This window comes from Paramisgurnus dabryanus, chromosome 5 (assembly GCF_030506205.2).
Source record: "Paramisgurnus dabryanus chromosome 5, PD_genome_1.1, whole genome shotgun sequence".
NCBI classification, from domain to species: domain Eukaryota; kingdom Metazoa; phylum Chordata; class Actinopteri; order Cypriniformes; family Cobitidae; genus Paramisgurnus; species Paramisgurnus dabryanus.
Window position 1 is genome coordinate 39006018 of NC_133341.1, and position 16722 is coordinate 39022739.

General features: G+C 35.3%; 1 protein-coding gene across 3 annotated transcripts in view; it reads right to left on the reverse strand.

Annotated features, from left to right (window-relative positions):
* znf618 (zinc finger protein 618) overlaps nucleotides 1–16194 on the reverse strand; it is a 33315-nt gene extending 17121 nt beyond the window's left edge. For 2 of the 3 annotated variants that reach the window (XM_065284051.2, XM_065284049.2), the window contains exons 1-4: nucleotides 15868–16194; nucleotides 13673–13768; nucleotides 4685–4947; nucleotides 255–332 (exon numbers count right to left, since the gene is read on the reverse strand). In XM_065284051.2, the coding sequence (XP_065140123.1) occupies nucleotides 255–332; nucleotides 4685–4925 (319 nt within the window). In that variant the 5' untranslated portion in view covers nucleotides 4926–4947; nucleotides 13673–13768; nucleotides 15868–16194. The other variant, XM_065284050.2, reaches the window with a different exon arrangement.
* Nucleotides 16195–16722: the final 528 nt, after the last annotated feature.

Sequence of the window (16722 nt, forward strand, 5' to 3'; positions counted from 1 at the left end):
AGGGGAGCCAAATTTCAATGACTTATTTTTTCACATGCTTGCAGAGAATGGTTAACCAAAACTAAGTTACTGGGTTGATCTTTTTCACATTTTTCACAAGTTGATGGAAGCACTGGGGACCCAATTATAGCACTTAAACACGAAAAAGGTCAGATTTCATGATATGTCCCCTTTAAATACAACACACAGTAGCAGTTGTTGGTTTATTTTAGGTCAAACATGATGAATAAATCAGTGAGTAAAGAAAAGGTTACCTGTGTGGGCTCGGACGTGTGTCTGAAAGCAGTTATAGTACTTGTATTTTTTCCCACATACTCCGCAAACGTAAGAACCTATGAGAGGAAAAACACTGTTAGACCAGCTGACTATTGCTGTGAAGATTATATAAAACAGTGCTTAATATATACATGTGACCCTGACTATGAACACCAAGCATTTTTCGGTCATTTAGTTTTTTTATATAATGTCAAGATTATTTGGTAAAAATATCACCTTGATTTCTTTAATATTGACCGAGTAAGGCCATGTCAAATATTTGATGAATTTCTGTCTTATAAATCATGTTTTTTAGAATTTTCTATTTAAAAACAAGCTTGTAGTAACGCTGCAGAACATTTGAACCATAATTTGATTGTCTACATGTCATATCCCACGTGAAAGCTGATATTCTCCTGTTTTCAGTAATATGAGACACATTTAGGAAAAATCTTTAAGTCTTGTAAAACAGGTTTATTTATATGATGTGTTTATATGAATGTTTAAAAAGACCACTGAAATCATTGTATCGGGTGCTCCGTGTCATTTTCAGATTTGGGATTCATCACACACCAGCATCCAACAACTGCATTTTATCAGCTTGAAAAAATATTTTAAATAGGCAGATGTTAAGCTACAAAACAGATAATCTGTTGCTGAGATTTTGGAGGTGACAAGAAAAATATCTGCACTGAAATAAGAACCGGGCTTAGCAGTATTTATGCCGTACCTGGCACTGACCGATTGTGCAATTTAACTCTTTCCCCGCCATTGACGAGTTTTTACGGCAATACATATTTCCGCATTATACATTAGGTGGTGTTCTCACCCAACTTAAACAAAAAACAATAAGGCATCCACAGATCCAAAAACAATAAAAACTCTCTGAGAAGAATCTGATCTCTAACAAAAGTTCTTTACAAAAATGCAATGATCTCAGTTTTTTGCTTAAAATTTGGTATGTTTGAATAAACCTACTTATACTTGAGAGGTGTTTAACAAATTAAGATAGGTTAAATTTGTTTTGTTTTTTTAAAGCAGAGGGTCTACTGTATATGTATTTTATGTTAAAAAAATTATTTTCTGTAAGGCATTGATTTTTTGTGAAAATCATAAAAAAATGCTGGCGTTGACTGGCAATGCTGGCAGGGAAAGAGTTAATATTATGGTCGGTTTTTACTTTCTAATGATATAAAAGAGTTTTCTGAAATGAATGAGATAAAAATCATCATGCGTTTCTGTGCCTTAAATCAACATAGAGATAATCAAATCAAATGTTTTAGCAAGCCAAGCTATATATACATACACACACGCACGCACGCACGCACGCGCGCACGCACGCGCGCACACATACATAGGATAAAATCGATAATTTCTGTATTTTTTATATTATAAATAAAAGTTTAAGTATTGTATATTGAAGGCATTTACAGTAATAATCAAAAATTACTTTAAAATAAATGAATTAATTATTTTTGTAATATGTATGGTCATGAATACTTTGACCCCTTAAATAGTCTGTATGCAGTTTTCAAAGCATTTGAAATTCTCTCTAACTTTTTCTGTACCTTTATGGTCTCGCTGCACTCCTGCATTTAAAAAACATTGCATGTCCATCTATAAAAAGCGAACACGTAACTGTATGTTGATTATAGTCTGATTTGTGTTTTATGCAATGACACAACTGAAAACATTATGTTCTTGTTAGCCATCATATCATTAATAACCAGTATTACTGTTAGCCTGACAAAGACAAAAATATAAACATTGTATGAAAAATTACTATTTTTGAAAAATTACCATCTTTTCTTCTGACATTTTTCTAAACAACAATGTAGTAAAAAGTTCATAATATATGACTTATTTTAAATTTTGTCATTGGACTGATCTCATTATATACTCAGTTGAACATGATCACAAATTTATCATTGCCAATCATATTTCCACGGTGCCACATTGAACTACTTTTGAGATTGAGACTTTTGTCCGAGGTGTGTGCACTTTGTTATGAAAAGCTTGATGATAGATCAGTCTGTTCTTATAAACCACAGTTCTTTTGCATGTTCTTTTGGCTCTGAGCCTTTAGCGTTTTTGCAGCTTGGCCCTGGTATTGTTGCTTGCAGCTATATTAATTTTTTGCATTCGTTATTAAGATACAAACAGAAAAGATGCTAAATATGCACATAAAATTTAAACGAAACAACACAATGTTCAGAACAAAATGGCTGCTTCTGGTAAAAGTCATAATTTAGTGTGACATCTATTGGCACTGAACACATCTTGTACTTGACACTTTAGCATATAATTTTATTCATTATTTTTAATACTGCATACAAATGTCCTGTCTTTTCTTTATTTTTAATGGTGGCATGGTGACTTCAGCACAGTACTGTATAACTTTAAAAAGAGTTTTGCATTTTTATATTTAAAGGGCACATATTATCCCTATTTTTACAAGATGTAATCCAAGTCTCAGGTGTGCCCAGAATGTATTTATGTAGTTTCAGCTCAACATACCCCACAGATCATTTAGTATAGCATGTCCAAATGCCCATATTTGGGTGGGAGCAAAAACGTGCTGTTTTGTGTCTGTACCTTTAAATGCAAATGAGCTACAGCTCCTCACTCCCTTAACAAGAGAGACAGTGAGTGTTTTTAGTTCAAATAAATAAATTCCTGTAAATCCAGTCTGAGTCAATAGTATCACACTATTGAGATATGGTAGACAGTGTACAACTCACTGAAGGCAGAAACTATGCTAATACAGGATTGTCAGGCAGAGGCGGTGGGTGGGGCTTTATCAGTGTGACATCACATTGATAAGAAAATCAAAACAGCATGTCTAATGAGACTGCTTTGGTTGAATGGGAGTAAAAAAAAGGAAAGGGATGGATTTTTATTGTATGGTGATTGTGTTCACACACTGCCAACACACATTTATCTCCAAACACCTTGTAAAAGTGGATTTTGAATATTAGGGGCCCTTTAACATAACATGCTTTGGGCTCAAGAATATGAAAATTAAAAGTGCTTCAAATCAAGGTTGACATTTCTACAAATATATTTTATAATATGCAAAAACAATGTTTTTTAAGACAAACATAACAAAACAGTTGATAAATTGGTAAATAGAATTTATCCTTGAGGATAAAATCACTTCTTGAAAGAATGATGTCATGACATCAAAGACTTTATGAAAAATTTTAAACAAGGGTTTTTAAATAATTGAAAATTAAAGGTGCCAAAGAATGCATTGAAATAACATTTAAATTATTCTCTGATATCTACACAGAAGGTTTGCGGCTTTATTAAGTGCAAAAATGATCCAGATACAGTTTTATATGTCCATTTACAACCCTAGGATTTGCCTTTGTAATGAAATGGTCTATTATTACCTTATTTGAAAGGGTCATGAATAATAATGTTGAGCTCTGCTCTGATTGGCTGTTTCTCCTTCAGTAGATCTGTGTGTGTGTAAACAGATCTTATGTTTGAGTCTTTATCAGATTTTGAGGAATAATCAAGTGTTTGGAGATTGTTAATAGATGTTTTTTTTTTTATTGCATGTTCACTAAACATTACAGAAAAGAAAACAAACGTGATAAGTTTGTGTTTTTTTAGTATGGACCTGCAAAACGTTACTGTAACGTCAATAGTAGAACTTCAGCCTAAACGCTAGCATATAGCATTAACTTACATATAGCGCTAACTAGCATATAGCGCTTACTAGCATATAACGCCAACTAACTTTGTTTTTAGCACTGTGACAACATTATGCTTAATTTAATATGTAATTTAATGTTGGGGGTGTGAATCTGGACTGTAACGTCACTGTCGGTGTTATGTTATGATTGGTCTGTTTTTCCAGCAGTCTTTTTCATTCACAAGGTTAACGTAAGGATGAAACAATAGTGTTTGAGGCTCAAAATATGTCATCATTACCATGTACAGAACTCGTATTATTCATCTGTGCCTACATAAATACAATTTTCTTTTTTTTTGGGTGGGGCATTTTTGCCTTTATTGATAGACGGGACTCAAAGAGGGGCATGGGATCGGCAAAGGACCTCGAGCCGGGACTCGAACTCGGGTCGCCGGAAGTGTGTTTGCACCATATGTCAGAGCGCTGCCCACTACAACATCGGCTCAGACAATAAATACAGTTTTATACTCTACAGCACCTTTAAAGAGGAAAAATTAGAAACAGACATTGGGGCAGGCCAAATGTATGTCCATATGAATTAAGAAACACATATATTAAAGCGATACTCTGGTGAAAAATGAAAATTACCCCATGATTTACTCCCTCAGAAACATGCTGGATGTATGCATCTCAGATGGCTTGAGGGTGAATGAATCATGGGGTAATTTTAATTTTTCGTTGAACTATCGCTTTAATCCTGGAATTGTTTTTCAGTGATGGTCATACCTTGCGTTTGAGAGTTGCGCGAGTTCCCTAAAACCACACAGATCTCAGCCGGCATGTTGCCGTCACTCGCTTTGCCGTTGCTGGCCACGGAATCTCCGGGTGACGCCACCTCTGTCTTCACTGCCACCGACTGAGGTTTCGGAGAGGTTGTGGGTACCGCCTGCGTGTTCCCCGACTCTGTGGAGGCCACGGCCGACTCCTTCGGCTCCTGACCGGGGTTGGGAACCTCCTGACAGCTCATGACTCAAGATCTGCTAAATCAACTGCGAGAGATAAAAACGGAAACAGGTGAGACTCAGACAAAATAAGTATTTCAGGTGCTGATGGACCTACATGGATTAAAGCCCTGCATGTGTTGTTATCTGGCTTCTCTGAATGTAGGGCACTTCTAATGCTCCAAAGCTCCTACAACCAATTTAGGCCAATTCATGTCTTGCAAACCATTAAAGAACAATAAGAACAACGTTACAAGAAGTAGAACGATCAAAACAAAACCGTAAACTTTATACAACAGCCTAATGTGATTTAACTTTGAATACAGTAATGCAGAAGTTCCCCAGTTTCATCTGTAAGAGATGTTTATATAAGATGAGAACAAATGAGATTTATGGAAGTGTAGCTTCAACTTTTTATACTTTATGTATGTGCGTTTATACTTATACAGTACATATATAAAATGAGCAGGTGTAATACTGCAGGCCTGTCGTACATATAAACATTCATCATTTATCGCATAGCAGCCAAATTTCCTAAAGACTGTCTCTCGTCTTAAATCTTGCAAATATGGGAGATGTTTTAAAAGTGTTTGCACTTTAAATGTAACCATTTGTCTACTTACTCAAATCTTTTAAGCCTTTTCAGAGCAAATATATAAATAGATATGAAATATCAAAACACTGTAAATATAACTGTACTTGTATCACTATCAAATGAGATATTCAGCAGCTGTTATTGTGTATGAGACGACTATGAAGGGCGGTCAGCAAATCTTTATAGTGGCCATCAAGAGCCAGCAGGTGTTATTAGCACACAGGTAGAAAAGCAACAGAGCTCCAGGCAGGACAGACGGAGGTATTTGCGATAACAACGAACAGATTCATTAATTTTAACACTGACATCTAATGAGGATTTATCACTGTTGGGCTATTTCAGGAGATGACTGGAAAAGATTTCCTCGAACCAGGACACGCTGACACATTACATCACATCACCGAACAATGTCGCTTTGCATCCGCAATACAGACTTCTGGAAAATGCGCAAGTCTGTTACTGAAGATTTTTCTTTCGTATGTTTAGGTGAAAGCATTAAAAACAGAAATATCACCTTTAAAATTTAATCTGAAAGAGTGGGCAACTCAATAAAGCCTTTTCAATTTATATGCTAATGATCCTTGAATTAAAATTTAATAACCGGGAGATATTGAAAAGCATACTCGAATTATACAAAAAATAAATCCTGAAAGAATGGTCTAAAATTAGAAATTCAGGCCAGCACTGAGCCCTTAAACACTCCAGATTACATTTTCTGATGAAAATCAAAATTGCACAGCGAGCTGGAGATGAAGAAATGAAACCCGCTCCGTTGGGATTTATGGAACCACAGGAGATTTTTTCCACAAAATGGTAAACATAAATGCATCTACTCACACGAGACTATTGAAAACCTTTCAAATCTGCAGATGTTTTTCTAATTGTTTATCACTAAATCAATACAAAGCACTTTACAATTTCAAAGTCAAAACAAAATCCAAACATTTCTCCTAGTTTTTAAAGAGGAAAGATAAATAAAAATCAGATATCCTATATGATTTTTGAAAATAACCAACCAATATACAACAAACAGCTGACAGCATTCACATACACTATATGGATTACATTTGCATCATATGACAAAAAAATAAAAACATCACAGATAAAGTGAGACAATAACAGGAGATGTTACTGCATATGACATTATTAACTTCTTAGATATTATTAAAGTCATTTCACTGGGAAAGTGTATGTGTCCTAAATCTTATCAAATCAAAACTTACTATTATTACTAATGTTATGTGTTTTTTTTTTTTTTTTTAAGTCAGATACATTTTGACAAACAGGTGCATCATCTGTGAGATGTTCGGGAAAGCCTACATCCCTAATGTGAGGTTAAGATGGTGGTCAGCACAAAACATATATTGGAATTAATGCAGCTTAAATCTTTGATATTCTTTGATATTCAATATATTTAGGGGCGGTTTCCCAGGCAGGGTTTATCCTAGTCCCAGACTAAAACGCATGTTTCAGCTGCCTTCATTTAAAAACATCTTGTACTGACATGTCTTAACATATATTAATGCCATTGTTTTGTCTGAAGATGCACACCAGTATTGATTTTTGTAAGGTTTGTTTTGTAAAAACTATCCAGATGTCATAATATAACTAAGGCATAGTCCTGGATTAATCTAAACCCTGTCCGTGAAACCACCCCTTAAAGTTTACATCCGTAAAATGGTGAGGAAAAACTCAAAAGGCCTGATTTAAGTGCATTGTCTAAACAGGCGTGGAACGTTGTCTTAACGTTGGGAAAAATGGTTTGTCTGAAGGGGTTGTTCCTATTCGCATAATGAGTAATGGGTGTGTTTTGGGCATAACGTGCAATGAACCAATGAGAGTCTCAGCTCTCATCCCCTTTAAAGAGGAAGAAGACCACTAGTTTAAGGTTGATGTAAAAAAATTGCATTGTTTTAATTTGTATAGATTGAAACTGTTATTTTTTGGTATTAAGACCTTTCAAAGTCATTTTCTTTCAGCCATGTAACCAAGAGACTCAATAATAATCTTTTACATTTAAATCCTTTAATTTTTCATATTTTAATATGTTTATGTGCTGCTGCGCATCCATGTGATAAGCAAACTTGCGTTGTCGTCCTGTTAATAGGTGCATATTACTAATGCACTCTTTAAATAACAAAAACAATATTGCGCCATTGACTTTAGACTAGGTTTTTGTTGGTCAATGCCGTAGTCTATAAGTTGCCTCAAAATAGCAACACACCAATAATGCACCTGAACACCTCGTTTTCATTTCAAAATGCCCAAATTGGGTGTAAATGCATTTGCCATTTAAACAACGTGGCACTAAACATGAAAATGATCATTCTGCCGGGTTGAAGCTAGCAAAAGACACTTGCGTTGCCCATTGCGCTGCATTGCACCGGGTGTATGATAGAGCCCCATATCTACACAGAGGTGTCTGATCTTCAAATCTAGATCTGTGGTAAAAGATGCTAAAGAAGCAGAAATCACATTAGGATAAAGGACACAAAGCATCTCCTGAAACGGTGCATGACCAAGATGTCCAAAGCATGAGAAATATATATAAAATACCTTCAAAGATGGTCATAAAGATATAGTTTCATTAACTCAAGCAGATGAGTTGAGTGCTTCGGTCATGAAAGACGTTTAATTTGTTGTGTGTTTAAAATGATGCATTAGATAACATTTGTGACCCTGGACCAGAAAACCAGTTATAAGTATAACAGGAATATTTGTAGCAATAGCCAACAATACACTGTATGAATCAAACTGATATATTTGTAATGACAAAAATCATTAGGAAATTAAGTAAATATCATATTTCATTAAGATATTTCTCACCATAAATATATCAAAATGTATTTATAATTGCTAAGATGTGTTGCTAAGGACTTCAATTGGACAACTTTTAAAAGGTGATTTTCTCAATAATTCGCATTTTTGCATATTCCAGATTTTGAAATAGTTGTATCTCTGCCAAATAGTCCTATCCTAACAAACCACAAATCAACAGAAAGCTTATTTATTCAACTTTCAGATGCTGTATAAATCTCAATTTCAACTTTGTTGTCCAGGGTCAAACGTGTTTAGACCAACAAATGAATCAACTGATTATCAAACTAAATTGTATAGATAACCTCAAGACTAAAACAAGACAAACTTAACATTCAGCATTTATTTCTAGCTCACAAAGTAAATGTGTGACATTGACCATGTTAACTTTGTCTAAGAGGTCAGATATCCACTGTAAAACACACAAATCTTACATCATCATCCGTTTCATAACAGCACAGAGAAGACTTTTAGTTTTAAAGACACACATCGGACAAATCTGATGGTTCATCCGAGACCATTTTAAGCCAAGTTAAATAAACAAGATTATGGAAACTTCCAAATTACAGGGTGTGCAAATGACTTTAAAATGATGGCAGCATGATTATTACATTTGCACACATTGGTTTTCTATACTGTAGGTCTATTAGTAGAAATCTGTTGACTTAAGAAATCTTTGTTGCATCACATTTTCCAAAATTTGCATGCATATAACTACAGAAGTATTAAAGATATAAAGGTGTATCTTCTATTTAAAACATAACAATTTTGACTCTATGCCAATCATCTACTGAAAGGGTTAAGAGACATTAACTAACTCTCAGTAGTTTATTCCTATGATTGTGTATTTATATCAGTTTCAGGGATATTTTTATAAAGGAATTTTGTTCATGAGGGCACGAGCACAGATGGTGTCAGGTCACTTGTGAAACTTGTGTTATTTTTCTCTAAAATGACATCAATCACATCTTGAGGTCTAAACAGGCTCAAAAATGCATGAAATTTTGCACGTGTGCCTGAAATGCCGAAACATTTACATCTGATATGGGTTTCATTATGAAGCGTAGCAAAATGTCTCTGACAGTGCTAAACCTATCAAATTTCAATTTGCAGGCCTCACACAATTTTTCACGTGTATGTATGAAATCCTGTAGGCTTGTGTAACATTCCAACATCTACAAAAAATCTTTTACAGGCAAATACAAAACCTAACAGGAGCAGTCATTTAAATTTTCTCTACAAGTTAAAAAATCTAATATTAACTCAAACTTTCAAACATATACTAGTCCTTTTCACACATACAGTCTTCACTGGTTATTTACTGGTAAATTACATTTTACAGGCCATGTGTGAACAGAACCCTTCTGGGAAAATTACCAGTAAGAGAGGTTGTAAGATTACCGGTAAGCGCAAAGTATAACCGGCATTTAGAACGGACAACGTCAGACCGTGCTGACAGCTTCGGGCCAATCATAATGTTTTCATACAGATGACACATTTCCCCTGCACCGTTTACGGACCTTTCCACACACACGCTGCTTAAAAGTCAAGCACATTTCTTCACCAAAGTTGTTTTGAAACAGCTTACCACTGAATTGCCGTCATCCTTAGCACAACCTCTGTAAAGCGTAACGTGCAAACAGTACCGTATTTTCCGGACTATAAGTCGCACCGGACTATAAGTCATTCAGACGAAATAACACATAGAAGTCGCAGTGGACTATACGTGGCATTTATTTATACAATTATTTCACAAAATTTGCACCGAAGAACACACATTTCATCTGGAGAGGCAAGTTATTAAAATAACAATAGCACACAGAACAGCAGGCTGATAGATGTTCGTACGTAATCGTAACATTATCAGTTATTTACACGATAAACATTAGCATCCAGAACATAACTGGAAGGCTGAAGAGGATAAATTAACCAAACAAGCCACTGAGCATTAAGTTCGCGGACTCGTCATTTAACATCACTGAATTGAATAAATACTGGAGCAGCATTTAGCGGACTCTAGCGGATATAGACGGTAATGTGGTCTCTTACCTCCATACCAGACAGACTTACAAGGCGCTCCTGAGAATAAGACGCAGCACCAGCCAAAATATGAAAAAAATACTTACAGTCTGGAAAAAATGGTAATGTTGTTTAAGACGCAGGTTCCGCTTGACGTCGCCTAATGCAATGTTGTTTGGTCACGAGCAACTTTGTGACTGTCCGCGTTTGCGGACAACAAAATACGGACCGTGGATATAAAGTCTTAACCCGCCATTGTTTACAAATACAAGACTGAGCTTGCGGTGCGCAACAGGTAACTTCCGCTTTCTCTTAAAGTTTACCGGTATTTTGATACTGATGTGCGAATAATGTCTTACCGGTAACTGGTCACTGCGTGTGTAAACAGCACATTTTTGTATTTACTGGTAAATTCATTCTGGTAAATTCATGGTAATTTACCAAAATTACTGTGTGAAAGAGACTGTTGTCAATAATTTTCCCAAATTGTGACCCTGGACCACAAATCCACAATTTGGATGATGTATGGTTTGTTAGGATAAGACAATGTTTGGCCAAGATACAACAATTCAAAAATCTGGAACTTGAGAGTGCAAAAAAACCTAAATATTGAGAAAATCGCATTTAAAGTTCAAATAAAGAAAAAAATGTTTTAGTGCTCTCTAATGGCTTATCATGGACTGTAATGACTGATGTTGTAAACTTTTACATAAACCAAACTTGAATGGGAAATCCCGAATAGGTAGCAAATCGATGTTTGTAAGCAAGTTTCTTGCCAAATCTGATCACAATTTTACTGCATCCCTTCACAACAATAAAGTTTTGATATATTTAAATTTACAAAATATATTTAAAGAACATGATCTTTATATAAAACACTAATAATTTGTTACATAAAAGAAAATTCTATCAATTTGACCCATACAATGTAGTTTTAATTTTTTCTACAAATATACCCATGCAACTTACAGTACAACAGTTCTGTGGTCCAGGCTGTGCTGAGTTTATTATGGTATATGAATAGTATATTACAAGACCATCAAAATGAAAGATATTGATAATGTTTTGTGTGTATAAATGATTTACTTTTCTGATTGCAACATTGTTTCAGACATTTTTCTCTAAAGGGGACACTTCAAGATGATTTTTAAGACCTAAAATAAATCTTTGGTCTCCCCAGAGTACATGTGTAGTTTAAGCTCAAAATATCATAGAGATAATTTATTATAACATGTTAAAATTGCCACTATGCAATGTTTTTGGGCGTGTCCTGATCTCTGCACAAAATGAAAGTGCCGTGGTTGGATAGTGCAGATTAAGGGGTGGCATTATCCCCTTCTGACATCACAAGGGGAGCCAAATTTCTATGACCTATTTTTTCACATGCTTGCAGAGAATGGTTTACCAAAACTAAGTTTCTAGGTTGATAGAAGCACTTGGGACCCAATTATAGCACTTGGAAAAAGTCAGATTTTCATGATATGTCCCCTTTAAGTACAACCAATTATTTGTATTCAAAGTGACTCACAAATTGATTTTGTTCAAGTAAAAATTTGCACATGGAGCCAAACTGAGATTCCAACATTCCTGGGATTAAAGTGCTCAAAGAGCCAAAATTATTAAAAGCGAAAAGGATATTAACATGGCTTTAACATTTCTGGAATTACAGGCATGCAAACTTTGGAGAAAGAACACAAAAAAAAGGTGCTTTGTGTGTCACAATTGGCATGTAATACAACAAAAATGCTAAAGTCAACACCTACAGTAGGGATCCAATCTATGTGTGAAAATAATGAGGCTGACATTTTTAAAGTCATATTTCAGCACCTGCAAGCTGGCTCCAAATTTAAGGTGAAAATTGTCATTTTGACTCCTTTCTACTCAGTAAACATTCATCCATGACATTTAATATTTTGGCTCACCATTTCTTTCTCCAGATAAAGTGATTAAAATCTAACTTTTTTGCCAGCGACCTCTAATTGAGTTGACACAGAATGACCCTATAACATTTTACTACACAAAACTCTCATAGTCCTTAAAAACACGGAGAATAAACAGCTAAGCTATTTAAAGTCCCACCGTAATTGTCTTGAAATTTATTGATGCTTACATGGTGAGACTCACAGCATATATAACCATTAGACCAACATCACATAAAAAGTCTCTTCAAGACGACTCGCCTCTAAAACCAGATATAAATTCACTGCTGATAAATATTAATGAGGTCAAAATGAAAAATATTTATATAATGTGTTGGGAAATATTTTAAGTTAGGTATTTGTATTTGAACATTCGTTTCTCATTGTCTAAGATGCATTAGTGGGTTGTTAAGCGGCTCACTGCATATAAAACTCAACCTAATGCCATTACAGTAAGATTTGAGATTTTAATTTACATAAATGTTGAGCAACTGATTTTGCAATGATGTCGCCATGGATAACGTCTAATATAACATTTGCGAGATATAAATTATAATGATATCATCAAATAAGACTACGATCATGCAGTGCACCCCACCAACTCCATATAGAAGAAAGCATGAACACAATAAATGTGTAGGGGGTCAAACGATGATTTATCAGCTTTTTTAAATGCATTTGACCTTTAGGACACTTGACAACCATCATAAAATGCCTCAAGCTAACTACACAAACATAAAGTGACACAATAAATACTGCAATGTAAAGCTGAGCAAACAATCTCACAATAACAGTTTCAATATCAGCATGCGCTTAAGTACAACAATCAACACTATGGTTTGTTTATGCAATCATAATTTTGTATGTATGTCATTTTTAAAGATGAACTATGAAGTTTGGGGAAGAGTTTGAATGAAGAAAGTACCATGTTATGAAATCTGGGTGTAAGGTTTTCAAATATCACCAGAATCTGAAAAACTATCCTAAACTTTATCTCGCAACAATTTTCAATCAGGCACTTTGGTGCTTGTTGGAAAAATCAGGACAGTAATGTCATTTCCGACGCTGCATCTGGAACACACGACATCTGTGCTAATTTAGGCTAAAGTTACAGCTTAGTTGCCCCACTTTAAATAGAAATTAAAGGAACGGATCACCCAAAAATACACAAACAAAACCTGCAAATTTACTGAAGTTCATGCCAAGCTGCAGGCCAAACAACGCACAGCAAAAACCAAATGAAGCAAAGTTATGTTAATATTTAATAAATGAGTATCATTACTAACTGACTGTATTGAACAGGTTCATAAAACACTCGTCTTCAACTCAATGAATGATTTTTAGGTGTGCTATATAATCATTTAGAAAAATAAATTGGGTGAAATGTTCCTTTAAGTTCACATACATTTAAAAGCAATTTTACCTCCTGATGCAGAGCTGCAAGGACTCAAGCGCCGTCTTTAAATCTTCTCTCCCTCCCCGACTCCTTTTCTTGAAATCAGCCAAACAGGACTAAGTTCTGAAAATAAAAAGGTCAACGTGTTAAAAATTAGCTTCTTGTTCCAAGTAAAATCGGCCGACTTTAAAACGCAGTGGAAAATTACAGACCCGTTCCAGACCCCTCACGTGGAAAATCCCCAAATTTATTACACAAAAGGGGGAAAGGTGGGCTCTTAAAATTTCCATGAAAATTCTATTCTTAGATTAAAAACAGTCAGAGGGCAGAGCGAGGGCTTTGTGTCTGAATAAAAAATAAACTTGACCAAAGAGACACAGAAATAAGATTTGAATCCATTTTCAACCAGCACCAAACCATTTATATCTATAAAAAGAACGCCAATGGCAAACAGAGTAAAAAATAACATTTGGGCTGCTGTTTTGATAGTAGTTAATAAAGCAGAGCTTGTGTTTTGAGATCTGAATACGGTTTAGTAGTTCAAACTAAATATTTAAGATTCTGCACTAGCAAATGGTCACCAATCAATTGAAAAGGTCAAACTTTTGTGCCTCGACTAAAGCAAACAAGATCCTCTTTCAAATCTTCACAAAGCATGCTGGGTTATTATATAGATTATCAGGTTATATTAACATTATTGATACTGAAAATATATTTTGCTCTGAGGCATTTACATTGATTTGATTTTCCAGAGCTTACTGGACTTGATCATTTTAAAAACCAAAGCAAAAGAGCTGTCGTCAAATTTCGGCCTCAAATTCAGATAAATGTAAAGGTCAGCATGAAAACCGCAGCGGGTGCGATCATCTCCATGCTGATTAAAAACAAGTTTGAATGGAAACTGATGACCATGCTGTGAAACTGCACATTTTATCCTTGCATCCTTTACCTCAACATGCGTTTAGTCAAATGCATTATAGTACGTTAATAGATGACACTGAATAACAAAACTGAATGATATTTTTTTACATTGCACTGTTTGACAATGTTACAAAATTTAGCAAACTACATGACCTCATCACACTGCACAAGTTCAATTCAATTTATTTTAAACATTGGAAGTCCAGCTGTAATTATATTCGGTGCATTTCTCACACTGGAAATAAAACGGCAGACTGCAGAAATAGAAAAGATAATTTTCCATTTATAAAAAGTAAGCTGTGAATGCAACAGCACCACAGATGGGTTTACAGTTTCACTTCCCTCACAGTAACTTCAACTCTTCAAATTGCATTCAGTTCACAAAAAACAAAGCAGCATTTATTTTCCTTTCACTGTCAGCTGTGATTGATCATTACAATATTTGCTGTTAAGCTGAGGGGGGGAAATCAATATATTCGAGCGTTAAAAAGAAAATGTCATAGCTTGTATATGTGTGCCTTGTCTTTTGTGTTTTCATTATTATTATTTCATCTATTTCTTCTCAATTAGATGCGTTTTAAAATTCCTAAATCTGAAAACAGCTGCCACATATTAAATATCACACAGTTAGTCAAACACAAACTCAAAAACATCCACAAGCAGAATGTAACTGAATAAAAATATCCCTACAGGCAATGTTAATTTTTTGTAATTTCCTAATTTTTTTCGAAATATCTGCCGACAGGTGGCGCCAATTTCTCTCACTAAACCCTAAACGACATTTGCAGTAAAAATTATTCGTATAAAACATTTTCTCTCACTAATCCCACTTTCATCACATCAATCTGCGTCCAAAACCCACTCACAAAGTTGTGTCGTGAAGCAGCAAACAGTCGAGCAGCCAATCCTCCCCATCGCCAGATAAGAGTGAAATTCACAAGAAAATTCAGCAAACATGGCTGCTGCGTGTGCTTTTTGTTTTCAGATTGTACCCTACCCCGAGTCTCATTTCAACTCCACAAATTTCCCACTCAAGTCGATTTCACGTCCAAACACACCGCCGGTGAAACGGAGCGCGCAACGCAACACAATTTCACGATTCACTGCAATGAAAACTCGCTGCAAAACTTTATTTCGGCAAAAATTCAACAGATCTATTTCTGCACGACAAACGAGAGCGTTCGGCTCCGATCTTACCGCGCACACACACACGCACGAGCTCCGGATGATCGAGATAAAAGCACCGCGTCTCCAATCTGTTACATTGTGTCGCTTGCGCGCGAGGAAAGATACTTTGTTACCTCCCAAAATGATGCGGGCATGCGGAGAAATTTTCTGGGAACGGAGAAATCCTCCCATCCGTATCTCAAAATGACGAAACGAGCGGCTCTTTCCGGAGCATTTTTTCCAGAAACAGAGTTCCCGGGTTAATTTCGGTGAATTTGTCGTCGCTTTTCCTGACTGAAGCTGTGGACGCTTCACCGTCGGTGGGGTTTATTCATGATGCGGTCTGCCCCACGGACACATTCATCCGCCATCATGCAAGGGCAGCTTCTCAATTTGCAAATGCATTAATTTTACTCAATGCTTTCATGGAGCTGATATCACGTCAGCTGCTCCATCATGAAGGTTAGATGTGGAAATGCAGTGAACTGACCCTTGAAAACCAACGTCCGTGCAGAAAAACAGTTTTACATTTCACTGCTTAGATGAAAAAAGAAAACTATTTTGCTTGACGCAAAAGTTTTACTCACTGTGTAGGCTAAAAGAAATAATTTCTTGCTTAAATTTTTCCTACAATAGTTTATGTCATTTAAACATTTTTAAGCATATTCTTACAACCCCAAATGATGGTTTAAACACAAAAATGGCTGAATTTGCTGAAAAATCCAGACTTTTTGAAAGAAAATGTTTGTGCATTAGATTTGAAATAAAAAATTACAAATTTACAAATTGTAAATTTCCCAGCTAAGGACTTTTATATTTGCGTTTTCTTTGAGCACGTGTGTTCCGTCTCTGGCGCGCCCTCTAGCGGTCGCTGTTATTGTGGTAAAAAATTCATGAAATTTACTTGAAATAATTTTTTTATTTCAAAACATTCATTTGGACATTTTATTGTACTCTTTAATATACAAATAAGGATATATTTTTCAAAC